At 38.6% G+C, this 11585-nt stretch overlaps 2 protein-coding genes across 2 annotated transcripts; one reads left to right on the forward strand and one right to left on the reverse strand.

Annotated features, from left to right (window-relative positions):
• Positions 1-1672: 1672 nt before the first annotated feature.
• LOC110888900 (probable leucine-rich repeat receptor-like protein kinase At1g68400) lies at positions 1673-6384 on the reverse strand. The gene is made up of 3 exons (XM_035980331.1): positions 5468-6384; positions 3988-4383; positions 1673-2400 (listed from the first exon to the last, which is right to left on the reverse strand). The coding sequence occupies exons 1-3, from the start codon at positions 6282-6284 to the stop codon at positions 1817-1819; spliced, it is 1797 nt and encodes a 598-aa protein (XP_035836224.1). The 5' UTR covers positions 6285-6384; the 3' UTR covers positions 1673-1816.
• A 533-nt stretch (positions 6385-6917) lies between these two features.
• On the forward strand, positions 6918-11585 carry LOC110888901. The gene is made up of 7 exons (XM_035980190.1): positions 6918-6950; positions 7095-8331; positions 8460-8593; positions 8815-9075; positions 9261-9538; positions 9598-10528; positions 11508-11585. Exons 1-7 carry the CDS (start codon positions 6918-6920, stop codon positions 11583-11585), a joined length of 2952 nt encoding a protein of 983 aa, XP_035836083.1.

Genomic DNA, 11585 nt, shown 5'->3' on the forward strand with positions numbered 1-11585 from the left:
CCATTTTGCTCCCTGATGTTTCGGTTTTTTTGCCAGTTTGCTCCCCGCCTCTAACTCCATCCAAATTGTTTGTGTTTCCATTTTGCTCCCCGCTTGGAGCAAACTGGCAACAAAACCAAAACATCAGGGAGTAAAATAGCTATTTTTAAAGGTTTGGGGCAAAATCGTTAAAGTGACCAAACCACGGGGAGCAAAACGGAAGTTTACTCTATTTATATATTGGTTATTAATTAATATTAATATTAAAAAAATTTATTAAACAAATATAAATCAAATTTATAAGTTTGAAGAAGAGAATGCCATGTGACATTATTTGGAGTCTTTTATTATAAGTTATATTATATTCTGTATTTAATTCAAAGGTTTCTTTATTAGTTTAGACCAAGGTTACAACATTTCTCAAATTGAAGAGCCCCGTTGATCTATTTCACCCAGACTATATTGTCTTAATCGGGTCCATGCTGGTTTCAGAGTTTCGCTTGGGCGTTCCCCTAAGTAACCATATCACCGGTTGCCACTTGACAGTCGTTGTGTCACCACAAGAGCAGAACTCTCTGGTGTAATACACGGTGTGACGAAAACCCGAGTGGGCTCGGGATTCGAACTGGCAACCTTGTACAAGGTCTAGCTCAAATCCTTCATTGCCTTAATCCGCCAAAAATAACACAAGTGAGGATCAAACTTAGATCTCAATTAAAAAACCCAAACCTCCTACCAGTAGACCACAATTAGACTAAGCTTTTAATGGTTGGATTAATAATGTTCCAGAGTCTTATTTTATGTTTAGGTAATATTTTAGTCTATCTATTAGGTAGGTAATATTTTAATCTATCTATTAGGTAAATATATTAGATTTATTGTTGTTATGGTTTTATTTTATTTTATTTTATTTTATTTTTTTAAATGTAATGTAATTATGCTATTGTAATATTAGATTTCTCTTATATTCAGTTTATTTACAAGGAGTATACGGACTTGTTTTTGTTTGCGTATGTGGGTTGTGGATATTTTCACATGATGCCACCATGTTTAAATGTGCAATTATCCCCTATCAAACGTCACTAACATGTTTTGGGCATATTGGTGAACAACTTTAGTTTGTATGATAAGTCGGATATTATATATAGTATCAAAGCCACTCTATTGTTTTTGAAAGATTGTGTGACGTGTGTCATCGTGGACATTGAGTCTCATAACCTTGATAGAGACGGCAGCGCAAGGCGCAAACCTCAAAGAGAATGATGAATTCATATGGATGTTTGTAACATGCAACCTAAACAAATCTCGTAGTGGACATGAGTTATGTTGGGCTTGTAGGAAATGTGTGCCTTCAAAACCGCCAACACACTTTTGGTGGATTGGTCGCGTGCGACGAAAGTATAACTTCTTAGTTAAAAGGAGAACATGCCGAGTGAATCAAAAGAGGCCAAACGAGTTGAAAGTTATCCAAAGTCTAATGCATACAACCTTCTTAACCGTATTTATTTAAAGATTTAGATCATTAATACGATTATATTACTTACATCGTCATTGTTAACACATTTTTTTATAGAAATGGACAAAAAAACGTTTATGGGTCAACTCGATTGATTGACCCTGCTCATCCAATATAAAAACGACGTGTTAGATCAAACCTGTTTTGACCCGTTACTATAAGTAGTTTATATTTATTCTAAATCAATATTTATCTGTCAAGATTTTAAGGATAGACAAGAGTAATCACATGCTTTGTATCACACTAGCGCAAGTTAAAACGTGTGATTTCATTAAATCGAACGAATCAAACAAATAACATATCGAAGAATATTAGTTACTATTAGTTAACCTCTATGTTCAGTTGAGGATGCTGCACTTCTTCTAATCTGGTCAAAATCTGAGTCAACTCAGGTCTTCTTTCAGGCAACACATCAGTACACTCAAGTGCCAGTTGAGCAATCTTCAACATATCTTCATGCCCATCTTTCTCTACAACTATTTCCAAGTCAAATATATCCGTTGACCAATCGCTATTCACAACACTTCTAACCCAATCCGAAACATCTTCATTATTGTTATTATCTCCAGGCGGTTTTCCGGTAATCACTTCTAGTAGCACAACTCCTAAACAATAAACATCTGATTTGTGTGTTAGTTTTTTCCCATCTTTGTACTCGGGGCATTTCTCGATTGCTAGTTTTGAGTTATGTGATGGTAAAAGTGGCGGGTAGCCGAAATCTGTTAGTTTGGCGTGGATGGTTTCGTTGGTGAAGTCGATGAGAATGTTTGATGATTTGAGGTTTCCGTGTGGCGCTTTTTGAGATGATAATGATTGGTGTAGGAATGTTAGACCCTTTGCTACATCTTTCATGATTTGTAATCTTGTTGTCCAGTTGAGTGGTATGCTTCCAATTCCTCTACTTTCTGCACATTTTAAAAACAACATGAATACATTTTACATACTAATTGGTTTCTAGTGTCTTCGAAAAGCTCACTGCTTGTGGCTCCCTTGAAAAAAGCTCGTTTGTAAATGAGTAGAGCCGAGCTGGCTTGGCTTGTAAACGAGTCAAGCCCGGGCCAAGGTAACCCCGGCTCGTTATCTCGTTTAAATTAAAGCCTGAGTTTTCATATATATAAATTGTAACCCAAAAGTAGGGGTTTAGTATTCTGTTCCGATTCGAAAAAATTGAAATTCGACTAGATTCGAATTAGGTTTTCAAATATTGGAGTTCGATTCCAATTCGTATCAAGTAATCTTAGAAGAATCGAATACTTATTTATGATTTTCAATTCGATTCGAAATTCGAATTCACATTATACAGTTATATACATGGCCGGCTCAACCATTAAATGGTGGCCTATAGTTTATGTGGCCTAAGGCCCAAGCCTTATTTGGCTTACCCTTGGGCCGGCCCTGGTTATATATATTTTTTCATATTTATATTTATGTATACATGAATATGTCTATATATAATGTAAGTATCTATAGAAAACCCACTTTAATTTAGAAAACCCGGGAAACTCAAAGCTCCCGATGTTTTTTTTCTTGAAAAAATTTACACATGTTATATACATGTTTTTAAGGGTTTTGGGCAAAAAAAATAAAAAAAAAAACGCCTAGTAGATATTTTAAAAAAAATAAACAAGTTTTGGTGTAACACATGTTACAAATATGTCAGATGAATGTAACATGTGTTACACCAAAACTTGTTTATTTATTTTTTAAATATCTACTCAGCGCTTTTTGATTTTTTTTTTGCCCAAAACCCTTAAAAACATGTGTAAATTTTTTTCAAGAAAAAAAAAAAACATCGGGAGCTTTGAGTTTCCCGGGTTTTCTAAATTAAAGTGAGTTTTCTATACATCCTTCCCTTGTCTATATAATTATATATATATATACACACACATGGAAAAAACCTTCTAAATTTGGGCCAAACTTTGAAATCCCTTACAATAAGTTAGTTTGTAGTAGTTATAAAAATAAAAGTAAAATGATTTATTATTTAGGGTGAATTTGAATTAAATGAATTTGTTCGAATTCGAGTGTCCAATACGAATCGAATTTCGAGTTAGGCATAAAATTTGAATACGAATTCAAATCGAATGAATCAATTCTTAATGGAATTCGAATCGCATACGAATTCAGGTACAAAAATTGAAAATTCGAAAAAACTTGATTCAATTAGTTCGAAAATTTGTTATTCGGTTCGTTGAACTCCCCTACCCAGTTTTTAATATATATAATATATAGATTATAAATTCTGCATTACTTGTATGCTAAACATATATTTTTTTTTTGTTTTTATATGTATGGATATGTGTACTATATATATAATTTTTATAAAAAAAAATAGAGCTAACTGGATTAGTTAGCCATGAGCCGGCTCAAGCTTTTTACGAGCCGAACTCGAGCTCAACATTTCAGCTCGTTAAGATAAACAAGCCGAGCCTGAGCCCAACCTGGCTCGGCTTGTTGTCTACATGAACATAAAGAATATATCAAACACTAACCATGCAATAACTCAAACAAGCTTCCATGTTGTATAAATTCATGAATGATCAACATCTCCTCTTTCGAGTAATAAAACGAAACGATTTCCACAAGGTTTTCATGCCTCAACTTCCCGAGCAACTGCATTTGGTGCTCGAATTCTTTTTTCGTCAAATGATTAATTTCTTTTACCCTTTTCACAGCAACAACCCGACCCGTTTCCAGTGTCGCCTTGTACGTCGTCCCTAGGCATCCTTTCCCAAGAACTTCAGCCGACGCCCTCAGTAACTCATCTAAATCGAATATCGGCTTGTGTTTGTCGAAAAATTCCAAGTCAACTGTTTTTTCGGGATCATCTGTACTTGCAGACCATTGAGATTTCTTCCCAACACCTTCTTTAAAATCCTGATGCTTTCCTGTACATACAAAAAACATAAAATAAAGAGTTAATTATTAATTAACTCTAAAAGAGTTAATTACTGTTTTCGTCCCTGTGGTTTGTCAAAAATCACTATTTCAGTCCATTAGTTTAAAAATTGTAATTTTAGTCCCTGTGGTTTCACTTTCGTAACCATTTCAGTCCACCTTGTAACCATTTCAATCCCTGTTCTTAACAGAATAATGGATTAAAATGGTTACGAAAGTGACCATAGGGACTGAAATGGTTACGAAAGTGAAACCACATTGACTGAAATCGCAAATTTTAAACTAATGGACTGAAATAGTGATTTTTGACAAACCACAGGGACGAAAACATTAATTAACTCTAAAATAAATGATCGGTTTTTCATATCCTCTTCAGAGTTCGGGTCAAAGATGGTCAAAACCGGTTTTTGTTCAAACTGGTTCGGATTGAAACCAGTTTTTGAGATGGAAATGATTGGTTTATTTCGGGTTTGACCGGTTTTAAAGTATAGGCTTACAAGCTGATTACAACTAGGGTGTCAATCGTGTCGGTCTGACGGGTTGGTGGGTTGAATTGTGCAACCTGAGCTCGACCCATATTATTATTAGTGTCAAAGCTTTCAACCCTAACTCCCACACACATAAATTTGGGTCAACCCGAACACGACCCGTTTAACCCATTTTTTTTAAATGAGTCTTACATGTTGATGAGTTATAAGCGGGTTGTTGGGCTGTAGGCGGGTTATCGATAAAGTGATTAATGGTGAGTAAGAGCGTGACTAGTAAATGATACGGTGTGTCAAACTAACTTACTATAACTAACAATCGAAAACGAAAAAGACAAAAATAAAAGTTAATTTTTTTTCTAAATACTTGAACGGATTAACGAGTTAGTCGACCCAAACATGTTTTTTCTTTTTTTGTGTCAGGGTTCGGGTCGAGTTTTTTGTCTGTCAAGAATTACGCCCCCCCCCCCCCCCCCCTAATAACAACCTGTCGGTTCAGGATGGTTCCACACCGGTTTTAAAACTTGTTTTGGTTCAGGCTAGAACCGGAACCGTTTCTAGCCTGAACCAAAACACAACAAAAACATACCAGTTGCCTCTTTCTTAACTTGTTTTCCTTGAACTCTCATCCTATAACAGCACAACAAACACAAAACCACCAACAACGGGACGATCACAATCGCGGCAACAATCATCACAACACTCCACACTTGAAGACGCTTCTTCCCGTCCTCCTCCGAAGGAGACGGGGCAGGAGAAACATCACACGGTATCTCCAGAGGCCGTCCACACAGCCCCGCGTTATGATCAAACGAACTACGGTTAAACCTCTCCATAATTTTCGACTCTGGGATCGGCCCAGACAACCAGTTATACGACAAGTTTAAAGCAGTCAATGTTTCCTGATCAAACCGCGGTATTGATCCCGTTATCTCATTTTCCTGAAGTTCAAGTGTTGTGAGGTTGTGTAGGTTAATATAATCCGATGGGATAGAACCCGAGAACCGGTTACCAGAAAGGATTACGGTTTCCAGCTCCGCGAGGTCGGTGAGTGTGGGGAGGTCTCCATTAATCGCATTGTTGCGAAAACTAAGTTTCGATAAGAAACTGATGTTTTGTAGGAACCTGACCGGGAGTGTCCCGGTCAGGTTTATGGATTCTAGAGTTAGTTGGGTGATGTGGGAATTGGAACAAGTGATTCCGGTCCACCGGCTCATGTTGTTTAGACATGGCGGGCCGGTCCAGTTCCCATGTAGATTGTAACTTGAATTCATAGAGTCACGAAACGGGATCAGTGCATCCCGTTCCTCATGGTAGAATTCTTGTATCGTTGTTGATGACTTAACGACCGTTGTAAACGCAAGGTGGATTACGAGAAGTTGATAAATCATGGTTACGCGACGCATGGCGGTTGTATGGTGGTTCACCGTGGTGCAAGAACAATATATTTACAAGCTGAGTTGTTAAACAACGTACGCTACAATGTAAAATGGTACTATGTTTTTTGTTTTTACTTATATATGAGTCACTTTGTATGTCTTATGTTGTCCTGTTGTGTAACCATATGATCCTGTAATGTATGTGAGAAAAGGTCCTTTTGTCAAATTTTATTGAATAAATTATTAGGATTTTTTTTATAATAAACATGTTGAAAATAACGTGAAAACGAAATAAATAAATATAATAATAATAAAAATGACTGTTGACAGCTTTGCTTAAATTCAAATATTGTTGGAATTCAATGTTTCTTGTTGGGTTTTTTCTCTAACTTCAACTACTATCATCCAAAAGTCCTTCAACGTCATTTCTAATTATTCAAGTACTGCAAATATAAGTAATAAGTTACTTGTAAAAAGAATATGGAAAATATATTCTAACCTAAGAAGCTTACATTTAATTGTGAAACAAATATGTAAAATAATTACTCGTTTGGTTTTGTTTCCTATTATAAAAACTAGGAATTTCATGTATGATAACGTACTAAAAGATTAGAATCAAGTTCATAATATTTTTGAGTATTAACTCAAACTTGCAGGAGAATGAAGCAAGTAGACAGGTTATCTCTTCTGCAGGTATTAATGGAGTTTCCTTATGAATTTTATGTCTATTAATTTGAGAGGAATTGCGGGGGGGGGGGGGGGGGGGGGGGGGATCATAAGGCTGGCTGGATTAAGAATATTAGGAAGGAGTTTGGGGTCAACTTTTTGGCTATCCAGGAGTCCAAACGAAGCAATGTCTCTCGCGCTGATTTGTTGAAATTTTGGGGCAGTGGGAATTTTGGTTTCGAATCTGTTTGTGCTTCGGGTCTTTCGGGTGGTTTAGTATGTGTTTGGGACGACAGTTTATTTTCTTTGGAAGGGTCGAATAAAAATAAAAATTTTTTGCATATCAGGGGTAAAATTTCTGGTTGTAACTCGGTTGTTAATTTTTTGAATGTTTATGCTCCCCAAGGGATTCCGGCAAAAAAAGAGGTTTGGGACTTGTTGGGTGTTTTAATTGATAGCTACGATGGTTTTTGGGTCATCGGAGGTGATTTCAATGCTGTCCGGTTTCGTGAGGAAAAGAGAAATTGTTCCTTCAAGCCGTCTTGCGCTAGTAACTTTAACGCGTTTATCTTCGAGGCCGGGTTGGTTGAATTTGAAATGAGAGGGAGACGGTTCACCTGGCACTCCGAGAATAGACAGAAGATGAGCAAACTTGATAGGTTTCTTGTCAACTCCGTCTTCTTCAATAAATGGCCGGAAGCTCACGTTCAGGTTTTACCTAATTTATGGTCTGATCACTGTCCTATCATCCTGTCTACCAAATCCGTCAATTTCGGTGCTCGTCCCTTTAGAATTTTCAACTCTTGGTTGGGGAAGGAGAGATTTAAAGAAGTGGTAGTGGAGGCTTGTAATAGCTTCTCGGTTCCAGAATGCAACCCAGATGTCAGGTTGGTTAAAAAATTGGCGCTTGTTCGTAGTAGGATAAAGGAATGGAGAGACTCGATGTTAATCAAGGATAAAGAGTTGATCCTGCAAGCTGAACAGGAAGTGGAGGAGTTGGAAGTTCTCCTAGAGACTAGGGATTTATCGGAAGATGAGGATTGGGCTCTAGCTGAAAACAAAAAAATTATTGCCGAGGCGGAGTTAGCTAAAGTGATGGATCTCAAACAGAGGTCTCGTGTTAGATGGGCCAAAGAAGGGGATAAGAATTCTAAGTTTTTCCATACAATGATCAATTGTAGGAAGGCTTCTAACGTTATTCATGGGTTGTTTATTGGGGATGAGTGGGTCTCTAAACCGACTCTTGTTAAAAAGGAGGTGTTCCAGTTTTTCAAGTCTAAGTTTCAGGAGGATTGTGTTAACCGGCCGAAGCTGATATGCCCTAATCTTAAGAAGATTTCTAGTCTCGATGCTGCTTGGGTTGAATCTCGGTTTAGTGTGGAAGAAATTAAATCTGCAGTGTTCGAATGTGGGGATGACCGGGCTCCTGTTCGGATGGTTTTAATTTTCGATTCTTTAAGCTCTTTTGGAGTCTCTTCGAGGCAGATTTTTTCGACCTTATGTCGGGCTTTTTCAATTCGGGTACAATTAATCCAGGTTGCGGCTCGTCGTTCATCGCTCTTATTCCGAAAAAGAGAGACCATGTTGGTCTTGGAGATTACCGCCCGATTAGTCTTGTCGGGGTTGTTAACAAGGTTGTGTCTAAAATACTCGCTAACAGATTGAAGAAGGTACTTGGCTCGGTTATCTCAGTCTCTCAGTCTGCTTTCTTAGGTGGCAGGTTTATCTTAGACGGTCCCCTCATAATCAACGAGGTCATCTCTTGGCTTAAGAGGACTAAAAATAAGGCGTTCCTTTTTAAAATTGACTTCGAAAAAGCCTATGATAATATTAATTGGGGTTTCGTAGTGGATGTCTTTACTCAAATGGGTTTTGGTGCAAAGTGGTGTAGTTGGATTTGGGGCATTCTTTCTTTGCTAGGGCTTCTGTCCTTGTTAACGGCTCTCCGACTTTCGAGTTTAGTTGCGGTAAAGGGATGAGGCAAGGCGATCCGATCTCCCCGTTCCTGTTTGTGGTAGTGATGGAAGCTCTCTCGTGTATTTTCGATAAAGCTGTGGAGGCGGGTGTTTTCTCAGAGATTGATCTTCCGAATGATGGTCCGTCGTTGTCGCATTTGTTCTTTGCGGACGACGCTCTGATTATTGGGGATGGGGTGAGATGAATGCCTTGAACGTGGTAAGGATCTTACGGTGCTTTCACGCGTGCTCAGGGCTTAGGGTCAATCTGAGCAAGTCTAATATATTAGCTATAGGGGCAGATAGTGCGGAGGTGGTGGATTTGGCTAGAGTGGTGGGGTGTAATCAAGATTGTCTCCCCTTTAAATACCTTGGTTTGAAGGTTGGGGCGAATATGAATAAAGTTAATAATTGGAAGCCTGTGTACGATATTGTGGAATCCAGATTAGCCTTATGGAAATCAGCGTTTTTGTCTATTGGCGTGAGGATTAGGTTTATATGCTCCTTTCTTCAAAGTCTTCCGGGTTATTATTTCTCGTTGTATAGAGCTCCGGTTAAAGTCGTTAAAGATTTGGAAGGCAAAATTAGGAAATTTTTATGGGGAGGGTCTAACGAAGGTAAAAAACTCATTGGGTTTCTTGGAATGTTGTGGCTACGCCTGTAAAGTATGGTGGGTTGGGGCTTAGTAAACTTCATAATATCAATATCGCTCTTCTTAGCAAATGGGGATGGAGGTATAAATGCGAGTTTGATAACCTTTGGGTTAAGGTGATTGACTCGTTATACGCTAGCGGGTCGGGCTGGTCGTTTCTTCCAGACAAAAAATCAGTCAGTGGGGTTTGGCATAACATTGTAGCTGTGTTCAACAAGCAGGTTCCGGGGGGCTCGATGCTTCGTAATTTTTTCAAAGGAGTTGTTGGTCGGGGTGATCATCTTTATTTTTGGCTTAACAGTTGGGTGACGGATATTCCTTTCAAAGAATTATTCCCTCGGTTGTTCTCTCTTGAAGTGGTAAAGTCTTGTCGGTTTCAGGAGCGGCTCTCAGGTAATTGGCTTTGGAGGCATGACCCGTCACTTGAGGATGAGCTGACAGAAATGGCTGAGTTATTGAGGGCTGTTAATTCAGTTTCCTTGAACAACAGTAGCGACAAGTGGGTGTGGAAGGGCGATAGTTTCAGAGTTTTTTCGGTTGCCTCTGTAAAGAAAGTGTTGGAGGGTGATTTTACTAATGTCAGTGGCTTCTTACTTGAGTGGTGCAAATGGGTTCCTATCAAGTGCAACGTTTTTGTCTGGAGAACGACAATGGGGCGTATTCCGACTTCGGACGCTTTAAGAAAGAGAGGTATTTACGCAGGTGATGGGCTGTGCCCGCTGTGCAGAACCGAGGACGACTTAGCTGATCATTTGTTAACTTCGTGCTTGATGGCTACCATTCTTTGGCAGAAAATTTCTCGATGGTGCAGGTTACCTCCCATTTTTGCATTTTCGGTAAAAGACTTGTTAATGATCCATAGCTCGGGAGGTCTTAAATCTGGAGAAGGGGTTGCGCTGCACGGAATTATGATCACGGCTTGCTGGTGTTTATGGTTGGCTCGGAACAAGGCGCTGTTTTCAGGTGTAGACGTCAAGGTGGATAGTATTTTTAGTGAGGTCAGATCCTTGGCCTTCCTTTGGTATAAAAATAGATCCAAGTGTAGTTTGATAGCGTGGGTTGATTGGTGTAAATTTGTAATTATGTAAGGGTTTGATGTTGGTTGGTTCCCTAGCCCGGTTTTCGGGTGCGGGCGTGTCGTGTTTAATAAAGTTTTCCTTTAAAAAAAAAAGAGAAACCCACCAGATGCAGTGTGTTTAAAGTTCAAAATTCTAAACTCACAAATAAACAAAGGGATGAGATGATGAACAAGTGTGAAACCCTTTTACAACGTGGCAGACATAAGGAAACCAAGAGGTTGAAGCAGTAAGGCAGGTAGGTGAATCACCTACCTTCTACTGTTCATTCCATTCTCATATTAACATATATTTCTCGAACTAAAAGATTTTCAATGTTAATTCGGTTCCGACTTTTGGCGTTTTTTGTACCAGGCTGGTGCTGGTTTTTACCTTCATCTACCCAGTGGCGGATCCAGAATTTTTGTCCAACAGATTCACTTTTTTAAATGCTCCAACTTCATATGTCCATGGGCGAAGGATAGTGGGGGCGGGAGGGGGCGGCCGACCCCCCGAACTTTTCGCTCAGTAGTGTAGAGTATGTAGTTTTCGTATAGAAATTTTTGGGTATATACGTTTTCGACCCCCCGTTTTATAGAAAATTTTGGGTATATATGTTTTCGACCCCCCGGTCGGAAATCTCAAGCTTCGCCACTATATGTTCGACCATAAAAATTCGGGTCGGATAAGATTCATCACATAATAAAAATACGAAACAATAATAAAAAAATATCGTCATAATAAATTTAAAAATACGTAATATAAATAACAATTATTGAAAACGTTGCATTACATTTTCGATTGAAACTTGTTGTAAGAACTAGTTGTATTACATTCTTGAGCTTCGGTACTTGATGTCTACCCTTATGAGGCGCAACGTGTCTTTTATTAATTCAACTGAATTTGCGGTGGCGGATGACAGGGTGTTTGTAGTGAGAGTTCAGTGATAGATTTGGGGAAGCAGGTTGGGGCTATGGTGGAAAGTGGCAAGCTGCGGTGA

This window comes from Helianthus annuus, chromosome 11, assembly GCF_002127325.2.
Source record: "Helianthus annuus cultivar XRQ/B chromosome 11, HanXRQr2.0-SUNRISE, whole genome shotgun sequence".
Taxonomy (NCBI): domain Eukaryota; kingdom Viridiplantae; phylum Streptophyta; class Magnoliopsida; order Asterales; family Asteraceae; genus Helianthus; species Helianthus annuus.